At 37.1% G+C, this 19,318-nt stretch overlaps 1 protein-coding gene across 1 annotated transcript; it reads left to right on the top strand.

Annotated features, from left to right (window-relative positions):
- Positions 1–91: 91 nt before the first annotated feature.
- LOC135688754 (fibroblast growth factor receptor 4) lies at positions 92–18,155 on the top strand. Its single transcript, XM_065205729.2, has 11 exons — positions 92–441; positions 3,384–3,693; positions 6,267–6,539; positions 7,564–7,671; positions 8,388–8,784; positions 9,578–9,919; positions 11,583–11,883; positions 12,461–12,771; positions 13,788–14,011; positions 14,869–14,989; positions 16,045–18,155. The coding sequence occupies exons 1-11, from the start codon at positions 227–229 to the stop codon at positions 16,077–16,079; spliced, it is 2,637 nt and encodes an 878-aa protein (XP_065061801.2). The 5' UTR covers positions 92–226; the 3' UTR covers positions 16,080–18,155.
- Positions 18,156–19,318: the final 1,163 nt, after the last annotated feature.

Raw genomic sequence — 19,318 nt, 5'->3', positions numbered from 1 at the left:
GCAATAAACCCACATACTTCCTGCAAACACATTTGGTTTCTCACGTCAGAGTTTTGAGACTTTGATCTACTTCCTGTTGCGCTGGAGAGAGGCTGGGAGGGAAACTCATATTGGGGTTGGTTTCGGTTTCGTTTTTGTTGGAATAGAAGTTCCTTAGACATTGATGGATCTAGACAGAAGTGGATCAAAAGACTAATACTATGAAAATAATCAAAAGGAACCAAAGATGCTGCCAAGATTGATATATCTCCTTCAGTTGTTCTGGTTGTTTTATCCAGCCCTATGCCATTCAGGCCCAAAATTTTTGAAAAGTATTCAATCCTTCACTGCATATGAAAATGAACGAAGGTGTCTATTTTGCAAGTTTTATTCACTTTATCCCGTGAATGTTACATGGTACAAAAATGGCATTGAAATACCTAGAGATGATGGAGGGAAAAGGTGAGTCATAAAACATATATACCTTGTTTTGAATTCTAGATGATGACTATACCCGAAATGTAAACTGATAATCGACAAATACTTACCCCATTTATTAGAGTTAGGCCGTTAACGCCAGAACTGACCCAGTATGGAAATAAAACGTTGTGCACTGGATAATATGGTGCACAGCAAATCTTGTTGGTGCACAGCAAATCTTGTTGGTACACAGCAAATCTTGTTGGTGCACAGTTTGATGTACAAAAAAAATTATTCTTTGTCTTCGGTGCACAAATTATTCAGACCTTGAGTGCTGCACAGAAATAGATAAATTATTCTATTTCAGTTAAATGAATAAGTGGGCTTTGAAAGGGCAGCAAACAATTCTATCTTTGTATTTGAATTTGTTTCTACGTAGCATCCGAAGGTAGTTTTTAGGACACTGAGAAGCTTATGCTTATGGAGCAGTGTCCTGGTCCTTCCTCTCGATGTGACCACACCTCGTGATTCCTATGGTTGGAATTACAGAGAGCAGGCGACTCTTCCCACTCTGGTCGAAAGTTTAGTCATGGCAGTCAGGGACGCCTGCACAAGATTAGGGCCGGAGGGGCAGTGTTGGTGCCGAGGGCAAATCGTTGAATTTTTCTATTAACATAATCGAGCATTCCTAGGTGGGAGGGGAGCGAAGCTGGGGTAACATGATATAATATTGACTTGAATATGTGCCACCCCTACAGCTGGCTTTTTTACCATCAAAGATTCTAAACATAAAGAAAATGTTGACGAAATTATCCATAAATGAAAATAGGTATTAAATAGCCTTGTCGCTATTCACAATATTTGGTTTTATAAAAATCATGGCTGTTATAAATGGGCTGGTTGTAAAATTTTGATTTCCCGCTAAGTTTTTATACCAATCTACCCTCCTTAGGTTCCTGTGGTATTTCTAAGGGAACACGCCGTTTGTTTATCATCTATTATCTTTGCCGCTCTCTCTCTTGTGGCTGACCTTGTCACATACAAACTTTTCATTCTCTGCATTTTTGTGCTGGTGTTATCATCTTTCTAGTATTTTCTAATAGATATTAACACAACGAGAGTAGTCAAAGTGGTCATCATATTTCAAGGCACTTTTTGCCCCCTCTGCCCCTCTTCGAAAAGGGCAGGAGGGACACCTGCCTCTCTAGCCCCCCTTGTGTAGGCGCCCCTGATGCCAGTGACTCGAACGACGGACCCTTGGGTCTATAGTCAGCGCCTCTAACAACTGAGCTATCCCCGCATGCAATCGTAGAGGACAGGAGAATTCTTTACTGGTCAGCTTCAAATTTTTTAAGATTAGACAATGTTATCTCCCAAAAGGCAAGGATAAACATAGATGGAAAGATATATTGTAACCTACACCTACCAGAACACAAAGTGGGAGACTTAAAGAAAATAACAGATACAATATTCTATGCAAGTAGCGTCCTCAAAAGGATTAAGGATGGGAGGGACACTATCCATTCTCATATATCTTAAGCTTACTTACTGTTGTCAGGGCTGCCAAGAGAGGGGCAAATTGCCCCAGCCCAAGAGCCTTAAGGTCAAAAAGGACCTCTTGAAGTAATGAAATCCATTTGAAGAATGGAAATAATCAAACGCAACAAAAGTGTGCCAAAAATGATAAAACATTTTAAACAATTGTAAGAAATAACTGCAAAAATATTCTGATTGCACAATTTTGACAGATCCAATTGAATTCCCCCTGAATGCCACAATTTTGGTTATCTGGGGCAAGAGATTATTTGTGACAACATATAAAATTAATTTCAAAGCATAAAGATTGCTTTGTTGGCTCTATTCAAGTTGTCAATATCAATACCACAGAATGTTTTTCCTTTTTTCCTTAATTTCTACTTGCTGCATGTTCTGCTTTATGTTCTTTTTTTCATATCAAAGTTCTATTGAAAGTTGTCTGTTCCACCCAGGGCTTTTTTTGTGACAGCTGTTTCAATAAAGGAAAAATCTTCAGTTCACCCTGTCAATGTTTTACAAAATAACAGTTCGAAAATTTCAAGAAAAATAAGGAATTTTCAATAAAATCATGGCATGTTAAGTTGCTTATGGTAAAGACAGGCCTAAGATGTGCTAAGTATGTAGTCATTGCAATTTATGCACAAGTGATTTTTACTGTAAGCAGATAATTTTCAAATTTGACACATGCTAAGTGATCCACTTCTAGTTTTGGGGGCTTTTTATCGGACTCTTTCTAGGACTTTCATGTAGAGAGGGAACTGGTTGTTAATAGCAGCCCCTAGTTTTGCATTGATATGATCATGTAGAGAGGGAACTGGTTGTTAATAGCAGCCCCTAGTTTTGCATTGATATAATCATGTAGAAAGGGAACTGGTTGTTAATAGCAGCCCCTAGTTTTGCATTGATATGATCATGTAGAGAGGGAACTGGTTGTTAATAGCAGCCCCTAGTTTTGCATTGATATAATCATGTAGAGAGGGAACTGGTTGTTAGCATAGCAGTCCCTAGTTTTGCATTGATATGATCATGTAGAGAGGGAACTGGTTGTTAATAGCAGCCCCTAGTTTTGCATTGATATAATCATGTAGAGAGGGAACTGGTTGTTAGCATAGCAGTCCCTAGTTTTGCATTGATATGATCATGTAGAGAGGGAACTGGTTGTTAATAGCAGCCCCTAGTTTTGCATTGATATGATCGTCAGACAACTTTACCTTACTTATAAGCATAATATGCAAGACAGATAGAAAATGATGTTTTGTCAGTAGACCTACCTTTTTGTTTATGCTGATGCTTATTACCCCTGCATTTTCAAGTATATTTTGAACAATTTATTGCCAGACCCTTTTTTACTCTAGCCTACCTGACCACAGCTCACTATTTACACTCACTTTGCTCAAAATTTTGGTATGTTAAAGGGCGTTTCTTATATAGAATTATCTTTTTTGCAGTTTTCACAAATGGGGCAGCATAGCCAATATCTCAAACCATAGGATGTGTTTCTATAAGTTGGCTCCTTCAGATACAGGAAGCTATTCATGTGAGGGTCACAGCATCATGGGTAAAGGAGACAACCATACCATAACAGTTAAAGTTGTTAGTTTTTACATTCCAAGGTTCTTGCAAGGCTTTCCTCCAAATGAAATAACGCTGTATAGAGGACAAGAGTATAGAATGGAATGCAGAGCTGATGGAGTGCCAACTGATATTACTTACTCATGTGAGAGTAAGGATTCAAAGTTAGGGAACAATCATGTAGTGGTGAGTTTTTAGTAATGTTATTTATAAATTTGCTCAGTACCTTATTCTACATTTTCTGATATTTATTACGCGGGTCAGAGCTATGACATTTTGTAAGATGATAAAATAAAAAATAAAAAACAACTTAGAGAAAATGCAACAGCAAGTCCAAATTTGTGCAAGGGTAAATTGCAGGAGAGGTTTTTGATAAAGCCAGGTTTCCCAGAATAAAACAAAGCCACAAATTTTGAGCCAAGGCTCAACATATAAACATTCTTTTGTTTTCTGCAACATTAATAGTGTGCTTTTAAAGTTGATCTAAACTTCATTGATGGCTATTCAGAGGTACATGAGTTGAGTTGTACTTCCCCCAGCTGCCTTTCTATCTAATAATAGAAATTGAATTTCAAGAATGCTCTCCCTGTAAAATTTCCATAGAAGCTGAATTAATCTTCTCATGCACAATTTCTCTACTTATTCAAGGTCATAACAAGAGGACTATAATTTGTGGTGGGGTGGGGGGGGGGGTAAATTTAGGTCTAAGGGCATTTTGCAGAAAACTTCTTCTGCAGATCACCCTCACTGGATTCTCTGAGAATTTTTTCATTTTACTTTTGTATCACAATGTTATCCAGTGTATCCTTACAGAACGCACCAAATTTCTTGAAACTGTGCAATATACTCAAAGGATAATTAAAGGCCATTACGTCCTCTATTATGTATTTGTATATTTGCTTGCAATTATTCGATTTCAAGGCTTCTCAAAGCAACCACGTAGCTGTAGGTGTCGGCTAGGGAGGGCAAACTCGAGCAAGAACCATACCTGAGAGGGGCAGGCTTTAAAACAAGAAAACAGATATATAACAAACAGATATATTTGGACAAAATCAAGGTCATGGAATTCTAAATATGCCAAATTTTCAAAATATCATTTGGAAAAACTGTAGCCAAAGGGGGCAAGCTGTTGTCAAAATTTTCATTTGGGGGGCACAGCCGCCCATGCCCCCCCCCCCTACAGCTACGTGGCTGTCTCAAAGCTAGAAACGTAAAGAGAGATTTCAGTTTCCTGGAACTAAATCTTGCTGCTTCGGCGAAATCGAAGATTACGCAACTGGATTTATTTTGTATGCTAGGAACAAAGATAAATTAAATTTGTTTGGCCTTCCCTTTGTGAAAGCCATTTTTTGAAACAATCAATGAATAAACTGTCTTTTCTACATGACTTGTGATTGATGGGCACTTCCTTACGTAATAGCCTTTTTCAAGATTCGGAGGATGATGCAATTTTATCGAAAATGTTACCATCTAATATAGTATACGCAAGACTACCGCAATAAAACGATTCGATCATAAAATTTACAAACACGAATCCTTTATTTTTTATCAAACTGTTTATCATATAAGTTTTGACGTGTGTAAATCTTGATTGGAGCGGAGATCCAGAAATGTTTTGCATTTTTGCGTGATGGCGTATGTTGCTAGATTAGGAGAAGTTGTTGTCTCTGCTCTATCTGGATGTTAAAAAATGCATACAAGATTCTTTTGACCTGGGTAAAGAGCAATTTTACTGAGGAGTAACAAACCTCCTGCCTCTCAGTAGAGACATTAGCACACGTGCCGATTAACCTCGCCACAATCAACCCCCTGCTGCTCAGAAGAGCAAGGTTTTCTTCGATTAACCCCCTTTTATTTCCACCGTTGCCTTTTATCAACCAAGTTCAAATGCAGTCATATATTTTTAATTTGATTGAGAAACATTTTTATAAACGATAATTCAGTTACACTGGAAGAGGCACACTCAGGGACGGATTTAACAGGGGTCGTAGAAGGTGCGACACCCCCAATATTTCTGTGTCCTTCGGTAAATTTTGCTTCCATGCGGTAAAATTTTTTTTTGGCAGTCAGCAAGTAACAGAGTAACGCCAATATTTTACTTTATTTATCTTCTTATCTTCTTTACCTTGAAGTTAAAAACAGAATTTTAAAAATGGGCGTTTCCATCATTTACCAGTGACTTGAAGGGTATGGCACGAAAATCTAATTAGTTTTTTAACACCCCCCCCCCCAATCATTGTTGCGTAACTCCGTTGCTTAAATTTGCAAAAACTCACTGGTGTCTTCGGATCGAAATTCATATGGAGGAGGGGGGGATCAAAGTTCACCTGGAAGGGGGTTCCGTTCGGTTGGTTCCCATCGGGTTTCTTTCATAAACATATTAGGTAATAGAAAACATATTAGGAGCTGCAACCCCCTGACGGGGGGTAGTCATGCTTCAACACTTTATGGCTGATAGGGATATGGTAATTACTTGTTTTCTCAAGGTAGTTGCGTGATTTTTACTTTTTACTGGAGATAGCAGAAATTTCAACACAGTGAATTTGGGATGTCGCTTATGTTGAATGCGTTTTTGTTTTTTGTTATGTTGCTTCCGAGTCAATTTTCCCCTACTCTCCTCCTCCAAACTGCCTTTAATATATATGCAATGATTATATTGTGTTTTTGAGGATCCTAATTGTCATTCTTACTTATTGTCAATTTTTGTTTCGATTATTAAACGAATATTTATTGCGAATTCTCTTTTTTACTTCACCTAGATGGAAAGACACAAACTTGTTTTTGCCTATGCTTTACCGAGTCAAGGTGGCATATACGTTTGCACTGCTAAAAACAAAGTGGGTTATAGCTCTCAAGATATTCAAGTAAACGTCGTTGAGAATCCAACTTGGAAAATAAAGCCAATAAATAAAACCTTAAACGCGGGTCAGAGCTTCAAGCTGGTTGCCTCGTTTTATGGCAGTGATTACAACTTGAAGATCTCGTGGCTGCGAAATGATCAAGTTGTGAAGAGGGACATCAGTTGGAATAAGGTGAAAATGCTTGTGATGAACAGTTTAAATGCAATTGCTAGGGGGTGCAGGTGGAGCTGTATGAAGGGCTGTACGAGGGGCTGTACGAGGGGTTGTACGAGGGGCTGTACGAGGGGCAGACTACAAGTAATTCAATGAGATATTGCTGCTTTTCGATTTTTTGTAAACCGTGAACATGTTGTGTTTTCTGATCTTCCTACATTAATTTATCAGAATAGATAGCAGATACCAAAATTGAATCCCATCTGTGCCCTTGATATAATGTGTGATGATGCTAGGGATTTGAGTTCAGCCTCTTAAAAGTCGCTAGGGCTACAATCCCGCAGAAATGGCCTTGAGCTTTTACATCCCCCTCCCCATTTCAATGTTTATTTCTCAGCTATTAGGGCACATATGCACCAGCTTTGACTGGAGGAGGGAAAAGTGTCAGAATTTACGTCCATGCTCTGCCCGGCATGCTTTCAGGGGTTTGTCTCAACAGCTGTGCTCAAGATTGCAAGATGTTTGCCATGATAAAGCGATTCCAAATTTGATACCCGTTTCAAATTTCGTCGTGTAGCGCTAGGCTGACCTCTTGTGTACATTTTCTATTCTCTGCCCACTGATAAATTATAATGGTAATACAATGTCTTAATTTTGAGTTTGTACAGAGTTCTCGTTCTAAGATGTATAATTAATTGAACTTATTTACATAAACTATTGACAAGAAGAAGAAATCTATAATGAAATATTATATGTTGTATATAATGTAAACATCATCTACAAATCAAAAAATTGCAATTTCCTCCACACCAGTTTGGCAACTGGAGGTTCACTTCATCAAATCAGGCATGTTGTTCCATAGAAGGCCATCTCGAAACTTGATAGTTTTATTGAATGTCAAGCAAAATTTAATAAAAGCAATACAAACTGACTCAAAGCGTTCTAGCCGCGTTTAAGTGAACCTAGTTTATAGTTAATATTGGTCAAAGGATATTTTTTTAAAAGAAAGAGCTTTGATATACCGTTTATTGTTTGATTCTAGACTGGTTCACTGATCACAACAAGTTATGAGGTATCAATAGCAAAAGCTGAAGACAATGGCTTATACGCCGTTACAGTTAACAATGAAAAGGGTGCCATAACTGCCTCGGTAAGTAAAATAAAAAAGAGGCCATTTTAAAATGACACACAAAATAAAAACATGATTTTTTTACCTGTCAAATATTTGAATTTTGTGCTTTAATTTCAAACTGTTCGGATGTTAATTTTTGGATGTTTTTGGGACAATTTCAGATTTTAATTGAAAGATACAGACAAAATGAAAGATACATATAATATTCAATTTCTGACACATAGACAAAACCATTATTTATCTTTAACTTTTCAATTTAGTTTGTAGTAAGCAAACATCATTAGTTTTTTTACCGAAGCTAAGAAATGGATCTTCTGGCCCTATATCAGAACTTCTTGTCTCTGTTATTATTAGCAAATTCCTTTCAACAGGAAATGTGTTTTATTTCTAATGTTGTAGCGAACTGTTTCAAACAAGTGGAAGAAACTAAAGGGGACGAGGTCATGGCGGGTGGTACGAGGGAAATGGCCCGCGAAAACAGCAGTGCTCACATAATAATGATAAGATACGGTCAAATGATGAACGAATCTAAAAATTACGTATTTGACTTGCATAATTGTTTTTGGAGTTGTATCTTGAGCTTGGTTCTACAAAACCGTTACGTTGGCACCCAGTGAATTAAATCTTTGTTCCATAGAGGATGGGATGATATGATGTACCCCTTGAACATTTGTCAAAAGCGTATTACTGGTATGTAGAGGGTTAAAGGGAATTTATCTTTTACTTTTTTTTAGGCCAAGGTTGTGATCCTTATGAAGCCAGAAGTAATGATAACACAGGGGCCCGAGTATTCCGTTGCTCCTGGTGAATCACTTGAGATAATTTGCGAAGTACAGGGTTTTCCACCCCCTTCAATATGGTGGATAAGCAATGGTGAAATTTTAGCAAAGAACTATATTCAGCACGGTGCAAAACACTGGCAAGTAAAATCAACTTTTGGATATTTGATTCAGTCTGTCAAAGGTGTCCGGACGTATAACTGTACTGGGAAAAATGAGAATGGTATTGATTGGGAGATCATTACAGTGAAAGCGAAAGGTGATGCTGTTCAAAGGGATGAAGGTGGCAAGCCAGCAGCCCAGAAGGAAAAGTCGACAAATAAAACAATAATAATCATTGCATGCACAACAGGTAAGAGATTTCGGTGTTTTTGTTGTTGCCCGTATATTTCGGTTTAGATACCTGAACATAGGGAGAAACTGGAATGCGAAAAACGAGGTGTGACCCATAATTTATCAATACTGTCCACTGTTAGCAGGTAATGAAATCGCTAAAAGTGCTACCCAGAATTCAAGTATGAAGTCCTCATAAAAGCTTTTTATTAAGATTCTTTAATCTGAAAAGTAAATAATGATTTCTTTACAGAAGAACAAGTACTTAAAAATCTGAAATTTCGGAAACATCTAGAACCTTGGAAATAGCTGTAAGCATTACTCCCTCAAGTTACGGAAATTTTTTATTTTTGATCCAGAAAGTTCCATCTTCCTTTGGAAATTGGTTTTCATGCTAAAGGTTTTTCAAAGATTTAGATATACAGAAACGTTGATGGGATCAGGCCACATAAAATTTTGTACCGAAGCTTTTGAAAGCCACCTCTTGGTATCTGACATTACGCAACGCTATGACCCGGTTATTGTGCTTTTTATTAGTGTTCCTTCAGTTAAATAAGTAGTTAGCATCGTGCTGTTCTTGAAAAACCATCTGAAACTGTGAAAAAAGTAAATATCTATTACATAAAAACGAGAGGTGCTGCCATCTTCGTTGTGGTTCAGAGGAGCTCTACTGATGGAATCCCATTTTTTGAAAGCTGTCTTTATTTTTTGATCCCTGTATCCAGGCCACTTGTTTCATCCGTGTTATGTTTATGTTACAAATGACAAGGACCTGTTTGCGTTTTTCTGTATCTGACCTTATATCATTTCAGGTTTCATCGTAATCTTCATTATTATTGGTGTGGCATGCATCGTTGCCAAGCGTCACCGTCATCTTGATCGAGAGCCAAGCTTTACCCATTCCAGCATCATTTATCACCGCAAGAGCGAAGAAGTGGACGAAACTACAGCCGTGGGAGATCAAGAGCAATTGATCGCGGAGCCAAAATACATTTACCCGGCCCGTGCTCCTTCGGTTCCTTCAGTGGAAACCATACGAAAGGCCCGAGAAAAAATGTCCATCAAGAGGCAGACGATGCCCACAAATGCGAACAAGCAAGAAAAGGCAGAAGATGCAGAGAACAATTATGCTGTCATTTTACCGCTCGGCCAAGGTAAGGTATTTCTTCTTTTCATTTCTATAGAGTTTTGGCATGACCAGAGTTCCTTCGGGCGCCTCAGCCTTCCGTCGGAAGACATTTTGTCCCATTTGCCTTCCTCAGATATTTCCTTGTACCAACTCAATAAAAGTTTCATAGAAATGGAAATTAAGTAAATCATCTATGGTTTAGTCTTTGCGCTTTGTCAGGAAAAAAGAAAAGTTCAAGCACAACGGTAAGTTCTTCTCACTAGATAAGTTATGCGCTACTCATTCGTCCCTTTCAAATGAAGTTTTACTCAAATTCATTAAATAAGAAGCTACTTCAGGCAATGCTCAAATTCATTCATGCTTCAGAACGATTTTAAATATTCCATTGCTGCACACTCCTATACATTAGCATCTACTTTTTTGTCTGTTTACTCTGTATTCGTAATTAGTTTACCTAGTTTTAGTTATATTTCTTTCTATCTTTGTTTAATGTTGTGCGTTTTTATGTATCGGCCATGAATTAGTCATTGTCTTTCGCTCTTCATGGTATCGTCCCCGTAGTGTAGTACAGTAATTGGGGTAGTATACTCAATGTAAAATTGCATTGTTATTAATTTCTATGAATAAAAAAAGTTATGCATTGGCCTTTCTCCAAGCTACTACATTGTTTCATGGCCTTTCTCCTGCCTACAGCCGTAATTTTCCTGCCCTTTGGCCATCACAGTCTAGTGGTATAATAGATTTATGTTGTGCACTGCCCGTTAAAGCCGTATCTGTCGGGGTACAGCTCGGTGGGTATTAGGTTGCAGCTCGTGGATTTTTTCTGCAAATTCGTATGGTTCTGGGTCTCGCTTAGATGGAGACTGGCAGTCAGGGGTGACAAAGGGATTGCGAGTGTTATTTTGTTTCTAGCTCGTTTTCGCACAATTCCAGTTTTACTTGTTAAAGAATTGTAAATGACTGCATATAAGAAACTCATTTTTTCAGAGCAGACTGGCAGACTGATCAGTTTCTGTTAGCTGAAGAAAATAGCAGGACTAGCCTGAAAAGTAATGGTTTTACACATTTAGGCAGAAAGGAATTAGTTTCTAAAGAGCAGCGCTAGTTGGTTTCTGGAAAACTGCTTTGAAAATTTATATCATTTCACAAACTATTATTCCATACAAGAATTTACAAGGAATTGCAAAAATTCAGGCTAAACAGTTTCTTAGATTTTGGTACGTTCAGGGCCTACGCCACAAGGGAAAACTTTCTTTACATAGCTGACCCCTCCAGTGAAAGGTCAGTGGCGGGGGCCCTGAAGTTTGAAAATGTTAGCCTGCATTCTCTTATAAGTTAATTTCTTATATGCAGATTTTCAATGCAGATTCTTTGAGTTAGCTCCTTTTCGTTAACAAAAGGCTTTGAATAAGTTACAATCTCAAAGACACTCATTATTTTCTCGTCGATTTTGTAAAAAAATTGAATACAAATTTGAAGTATTGAATTGTGTTCTAAATTCAAAGGCTAAATTGATTACAAAGCATTTTGTCCATTTCAGGGGTTTTTTATCCAGTTAATATTTTCTTTTTTCACAAATCATATTGTTTACTAAATAAATCCTGTAGCCACACCTTAAAGACGATTAAGTTTTAGAAAAGCCCCTATAATATGCCTCTCACTCTCGAAAAGCTCTCCTTATCATCTAGGAAAACTCCTCTCATATGAAGACATGAACCTTGGAGAAATTTGTGGCTCTGGTATGTTTGGAGTCGTGCTGAGGGGTACCTTGGATGAGGCTAATTTACCTTCGAGGGAAATCGCCGTGAAGATGCTAAAAGACAAAGCTGGGTTAGGTGAACGTAAAATGATGCTTGATGAACTGAGAGTGTTAAAAGCTTTATCGCCGCACCCAAACATCGTTGGTCTCATAGGCTGGTGCATAACGGAAGATAATGTCTATATTGTTGAAGAATTTATTCCAAATGGAACTCTTCTCAATTATATAAGGTAAGGACTCGTCTTGTCACTCAATAATATTCCTCTATCTACCTTTATCTGATCTTCGCTTCATTTCTCTTTCTTTTTTATAAAAAGCATCATTTGCCTTTGATTGTCTTAACACCATTTTCGGCCTACCTGAGATTCAGTTATTTTACCTATATTTCTAGAAATTGAGGGTGCGATTAGATTAGACCCCATTTCTAATACGTTGGGCCATTCTCGAAGTCCGTAATAAAGACTGGGAATCTGTTAAAGAAAATTGAATCGTTATTCATTGCTATGATATTCAGCTTTATCTCTATTATTTAAAAAGATAATAATTGTATTGGTAACAATGTTATTTTTTACTTTCCAATAATGATTCTTGTGGTACTCTAAATTTTAGAGTCTAACACACACATATCATGATTGTTAGGCAAAAATATTATAATCCTTTTATGATCAATCGAAAAAGATATATTTTCCAAGCAATGCCTGCGGAGAAAAAGATGTAATTTAAGAGAATGGTTTGTGTCCGAGGCTGTCCAGTTTGCTGTACCGAAAATGTATGTTGGCGTGATTGTTTGCTGAATCTCTTTTGCAGATCTGAACGGACACTGCTTAGAAGTCATTATGTCAATTTAAAAAGCCTTTCTGCTGATTCTGATAAGGAATGGCTTTCTTTCGCCTGGCAGATTGCGTCTGGCATGAAGTACTTGTCATCAATGTCGATCATCCACAGGGATCTCGCCGCAAGAAATATTCTTTTAGGCCACGAAAATATTTGCAAAATATCCGATTTTGGCTTGGCTAGATCGATTTATCAAAACTCAAACTATAAAAAGACTACAGGTGGGGAGCTACCTGTTCGGTGGATGGCGCCCGAAGCTCTTTTCAGTGGAACATACTCTACAAGTAAGCATTGTCATGACCTCTTGATGGAGACTGGAAAGGAGGCCACTTGTGATTTTGCGCAAGTAGCCTCTTTTTCAACCCACATCTAAAGTAGTTTGGGTTTATTTGCAATGCCATTTACATTCTTTACTGTACTGTTAAGTTTCTTCATTTCATAGGTATTCATCAGTGTTCTGGACAGTTCTTAAATGCAATCGACATATACTAAAGGGGCTGAAGCCATTTGTCAATCAAAATGGGCCAATCAATAAGCGTAATGCCACTGACGCGTTTATTGATTGGCCATTCGTTGATTGACAGTTGGTTCGAAGTACTGTAAGAGCTACACAGGGCATCAATGAATACCGTGTGAAATGAAGAAACTTACCATTACGAGATGAATCGTGCAATTGCTGTCATTGAATCTTTGAAGCCCATCCTGTATCTATCAGAACACTTCAAAAATGCAAGGAGCGTTCAATGCAGTGTATTCCTTTAACGGATAAGAACTGAATACGCGAGGAAAGGCTTCTTCAACATGGGTGCAGAGACTTTCAATAAATTGCACAGTTGCAAGGACGTCTTACAAAGTTAATGTTTTCACGAAGTTTATAGACAATATCTATGTATACAACTTTACTATATTGATAATGTAGAGCGCTTCTTGCGGCCTGCAATTGAAATATATTTATGATTGCTTTGAAAAAAAGAAAACATTTCACAACATACTACTAAAAGCTTTTTCGTCTGAGACTCCTCAGGGTATAAAACGTCAGAATAAGGGTCCAAACGAACACGATGAAAAATATATACCCAGTTGTGAATCGATAGCCAGTTTTCAAGTTCTGTACCGCAAAAAAATTGTTCAAATATGTGCATGTTTTCTTTTAAAATACTTTTCTTTTGATTAGAAATATTTTCGCAGTTTTGATTTTGTTAAAAAATGTCGTCACTTTTATTTTAATTATTATAATTGACTATCTTACCTCTTACCCTATATTGATTCAAACGGTTTTAATCTTCTTCTCCTTTTCCAGATAGCGATGTTTGGTCTTTTGGCATTCTATTATGGGAAATCGCTACGTTTGGAGATTTACCATATTCAGATATCCCTCTCATTGAAAAATTATTAGCCTTCTTAAGGAAGGAAAAACGGATGTCGAGACCGTCACACTGTTCAGAAAATCTTTATCAAGTGATGTTATCATGCTGGAATCAAATACCAACAAGAAGGCCAGATTTTAACGAACTTTGTGTCAAGGTATGCTAGTATAATTCAAGTAGAGCTCCTTTGGGCTTGTTTAAGTATTCATCTGCTGAAAAGGGATCTCACAACTGGTAAAGATTCCATCACCGTAAATCGAATTTTATTGATATATTCTCTGTCGAATTGTTATTCATATTATAGAATTGTTATCGATTGACATCCAGCCAAATGCTTTGCTCAAGCACTTTTTGAAAGCAATCTGTTGCAGGATAACCTTATCTTATCCTATTTGTGGAGGCAATCTACCTAGAAAACCTATCAAGATTAAAATGTGGGCCTCTCGAAATTTTGCCTATTCGATGTTAATAGCATTTTACAAAGACGAATTATACACCGCTTACGAGCTACCTTACAACATTACAAGGGCTATACCTCAAGGATCGCAAGCTCATCACTCACCCCATCGATCACGGTTAGACATAAACTGTGAGGTATGACGTCGTTAAAATAATTTTTTTAGGATTTTTCACTTTTGACCACATAGCCTAACAAACACCATGAAATACCTCAAAATTTGTTAAATATCAATGTGACCAACAAAAGATTTAAAGTTTGCTAACATATTATTTTACTTTCACTTAGTTCATAAAGTTATTAGCAGAGACCAAATTACACTGATTTGTTGGGGTGTATTTGATGATGTTCTTTTAGGTCATGTGATTCAATTCTAAAAGTTCTAAAAATAGATTTTTGTGACACCATCACTTTAGTGACGTCATAACTCTATTTCAATACTGTATTTTAACAATTGTGGCTGAGTTATGTTTTTTGCAGTTTTTGTTTGAACTAAATGAAATATGTGATTTGCTTCTTTGTACGAATGAAAAGTGATTTTGTAATTTTTTTTGCAGCTTGGCACATTGCTCAACGATAGATCACAGCATATTGATGCTAAACGGTACATGGAGCAAGCGATTGCGTCATACAATAACGATGGAGAATTGCAGTATTTGGAAGACGCCTATGATCAAGGTGGGCAGACCTTGAGAGCATCTGACAAGTAGATAAATGCTCTTATTATCTTGCTCTGTATTTAGAGAGGGGGTCTGTCGATGTTAAAAATCAAAATTTCTTTCAGAATGGATTTTTTTAAAATTTGAAAAATGTGTTGGTCCCGAAGGGGGATAGGTGAATTACTCCCCCCCCCTCCCCAATCATTTCTCCAAACATGGTTCATCATATGCTGCAGAAAAGAAACAAAGTTACATCGGGGAAGGGTAGGTCATGTTTCAACTATTCATAAATGGAAATAGTGCTTTTTAAGGATGGATGGTTGTGATTTGGCAAAAAGTGATGTTTTCTTATGTAAAAGGAGCTTGTTCTAAAATATTTCCATTGAATCCATTCGCTAATACTGACACCGTTTGTTTACAAGCAGGTTATTTGGTAATAGAATCTGTGTATTCTAAAGCATACATGGTGTTGTTAAGGTTTTTTCTTCCTCAAAGGCTATTTGGCGATTTTTTGTTCATGATCGTGTGATTTGTGTTAAGAGACTACTTTCTGCCATTGATAGGGGACTCCAACAGAATTTTTAACTAGAGTTGCTCTGAGGATCTTTTTTCCATAAGGCAATGCGAAAAACAACGTTACAATACAATACAATACAATACAATACAATACAATACAATACAATACAATACAATACAATACAATACAATACAATACATGTAGAGGAAAATTATACAGTACTACAACTACAGTGAAAATCCGCGTAAAAAACCCCTAATTTCAGTAAGACTAAACCTTAATTATCGGTTTCAAAATAATTCGGTGAGATTAATTTTCGGTTGTCCTTCTTCACTGAAAATAAATCCCACCTGAATTTTTTATAATTTGCTGTCTTGCTTAGTAGGCACGTGGAAGGTAGCCCAAGTGGCTTGACATGAAAGATTTATTCCTTTCAAAGTCACTTTTCACTCTCAACATTTCTCTGTTTAGAGATAAAGAAAATGTCTCATTTATTTTCGGTATCGAGCACTGTATGTCAGATCATTAAACAATAATTTAATTGTCTTTTGTTGTAGGACGACTTTCTCCAACCGATTCTTGTGTTTTATAAAAACACCAAAATGCAAGCGAGGCATTAAAAAGATGGCAGATAGCTGTAAGTCTTGCCTCTACAGTTTTCCGCGGAGGAACTGTTAATTTTTACCCTACATACCGAGCATAAGCTATAATATAAATTTTTAACAGCATTATGTAGAGAGAGATAACATTTTTCTCAAAAAAAATATTCCATAAATAAAACTGTGTATGTTAATCCTGTAATTTTAAGGTTATTCCTTTACTTCAGATTTAAAATCAATTAAAGACATGAACAGGTCCATGAAACCGCTGTAAAAATGAACAATAAGAAACTTAAATTATATTCGACCCACGTGACTGAGGTCCTGCACTACGACCAATGAAAGGAGCTCCTAAAAAAATTATTGTCATGTCTCTAAATGCTGGGCCCAGATTTGCACTGGTTTTTCTGCCTTTGAAGATTTCAATTATCTGAATTTTGCATTTTGCCGCTTCTGTATATGTTGTATTTTGTGTGCAAATATTAATACAAGGATAGCCTTCTGTGACAAATCATGGCTTCCAATAAAACCTTTTTGTTGGTATATTAATATTGTAAGAAAAATTTGATTGTCACAACAGAGTAGGCTGAATCCTCTTGACGACAGAACCATTAAATGGAACATTAATTTTAGTAGGCGAGTTACACTGAAAATGCCCATTGAGGAGCACCATAAAGATGAAGAGCATTTAGGAGGAACATAAAAAAAATTTATTGTGCCCCTAAATTTTCTTCTCTGTGATCGAATCCTGGCAAGGGACACCTTCTACAAACTACGTCCCGCAAGTGTCCCTGCTTGGGGATTCCACTATATTTCTATGTATAAATGGGAGTTTTGTGACAGATCGTTTTTTGTATCTTTTCGTAATTTTTTAATTTGATGATTTGTGGTAATATCCTTCTTAAATTTAGCATTGTCGACTTTTTTGTTAAGTAAATGAGGTTGCTATTTTGTGATGTTCACGTCAGGGATGGCAATTCTAATTATGTTGTGATACCAAGTTACATCGTATTCTCTTCCAAACAATACACCACGTATTTATCTACTTTCGTAACTGAAAGTATTGGAAATCATGGATTCAACGAGCCCTTACAGGCAGAGATCGAGAGAGTTGATTGGCCATATTGTAACAAGCCTACCAAAAGTAATTTTTTTTTATTTTTTCTTTTGGTTTATCAATTACAATTTAATTTGCCTAGAGTTGTGCGGGAGGAGATAATTTACTCTCGTTGCGACTTTTTGGCGTGACACGAGACACAGTGAGCAGGTACGCTTAGATCTTTCAAAGCTGGTTGCCTCGTTTAGATAGCAGTTGAAAGGCCTCGTTTGTTATTGAATTTCCGAGCTTTTTGATAGAACTCAGAACTTAAGTTTCCAAATTATATCTCTATAAAAGATTTGGCATTGTTATTGATTTCGATATGAACGTCTTGAAAATGTTCAAAACCAGTTTGTTTCGATCCAAAGAAAAGCTTCCAGCTCTTAGTGAAGAATTGTGGTGACTTACATTTGAGACTCGGTGAAAAAAATGATCTATGAGATAGTAAGCCGTCCCAATCAACTTACACAATAGTTCTAAATGCACGATTACTATTGTATCTGCATGAAGCAGGGTAATGTTCATTGAATTAACAAGAATAGGGGTCAGTTTTGTTCCTTGTTAGATTCCAAAAAACTCTTACCCTTCCTCCTGCCAATAAACAAGACTTTTAAAACAATGGAAATAGTACGTGGTCTAGGCGTGGTTAACAAAGTTCTTTTTTCAAAGGTCTTTTTCCGTTGACTGCCTTTCCGTTTGCAGGTTGACTGCCAATACTTCTGTTTCTTAACGGTATTAACTTGTTTTAAAACACAACTGCTGTCTCATCGGGTATATAGGAAACTTGATACTATATTCGAGTAGAAAATGTAAAAAATCTTAGTTACAGTAGACCCGTAGTTTTATGATATAGACAATATTTTGTATTGAATATTTTACACTAGATATTTGTATATTATGTACAAGTGGTATTTGTTGGATATTTCTGGAAACACCCATCATGTTATGTGTTGGAAACAGGATTCAAAGATCCTTACCTTATTGAGTTAACCTTCGTTTTCATTTTGATCAGCTTGCAAAAAGATGTTTTCGCTGTCTGCGCTTTCACAATGACGTTTTTTTTCGCTTTTGGTTTTCGCATGACATTTTTGATCGGTTTTCGTGTTGCCCTGTTTTGAATGTGCTGTTTCGGATACAGTACAAAAGGCGAAAAAACCATGTTTATCCGTGAAAAAGGAATAATGTGATCGATGCCTTAGAATCCAAAGAGCAGCTGGGAAACTTTCCGGCTGGTTACTAAGTACAACCCCCCGAGAGGGGCGAGAGGACAGGGGGCAAATTGCCCCAGGCCCCAGACAGAGGTAAAAAATTATATCAAAATTCCTAACAACAACAACCACAGTTTTAACGATGTCATCACGTGCCCATTATTTCTTTTTATCCCAGGCCCCAGAAAAGCTGTGGTGGACCTGACTAAGCAGGGGAGTGTACAGTCTTTTTTCGTTGTAAGAACGCAGTTTATAAGACACCGAGGCTCGATTTACCAAAACAAATAATTACAACGTAAGAATAACGCCAGTGTCGGATAAAAATTAGATGAAATGAATGCATGTTGTGTTTTGAAAATTTACCCTCACGTATACTAAGCAGAACAATTTTATCAGCTAGGGCAACCGTGCTACTAAATTTCATGCAAAACTGTTATTTATTGTACGCAGGTGTACCCAGGGTACTGCCATCTTTAAAGGTTTTCTCAAATCGTTCTTACCCACTGATGCACTAATATATCATTGTTCTTAGGTAATAAGGAAATTTCGATCTTTGCTAATGTTTTTCTTCGCCACAATGGAAAATAATGAAAAATACATCCCAATGCAAGCTTGACGAATGTTCCCCCACGTGGGCGTCTCCAAAGCGAAGGGGGTGCGGGGGTGCTGTAACCCCAAGATTTTATTCTTCGGCACATAAGGGATTTTCACCGGGCAACAGAAGAAATATTTGAAGAAAAATAATTATTAAGATGTGATTTGAAAGGGCGGCCTTCATAAGAGGAAATACGGTATACCCTTTTCGTTTGGTGAGAAGAAAAATGGAATTCCTTCACGGGGCCCCTAATTTATGAACGAAGTAAGTATATATCTCAGGACCCTTGTATTACCTGAGCAATGATGTAATTTATGGTCGGTGTTTGAT

Source organism: Rhopilema esculentum, chromosome 9 (assembly GCF_057945365.1).
Source record: "Rhopilema esculentum isolate cy_ngs chromosome 9, ASM5794536v1, whole genome shotgun sequence".
NCBI lineage: Eukaryota > Metazoa > Cnidaria > Scyphozoa > Rhizostomeae > Rhizostomatidae > Rhopilema > Rhopilema esculentum.
The sequence above is the reverse complement of the archived record's forward strand: the minus strand, read 5'-3'. Positions and strand labels throughout refer to the sequence as shown.

Coding starts and splice junctions, on each gene's coding strand:
- LOC135688754 (XM_065205729.2), top strand. CDS start 227: ATGCTGCCAAGATTGATATATCTCCTTCAGTTGTTCTGGTTGTTTTAT. Junction 3,694..6,266: donor TAGGGAACAATCATGTAGTG/GTGAGTTTTTAG, acceptor TACTTCACCTAG/ATGGAAAGACACAAACTTGT. Junction 14,012..14,868: donor TTAACGAACTTTGTGTCAAG/GTATGCTAGTAT, acceptor TTTTTTTTGCAG/CTTGGCACATTGCTCAACGA.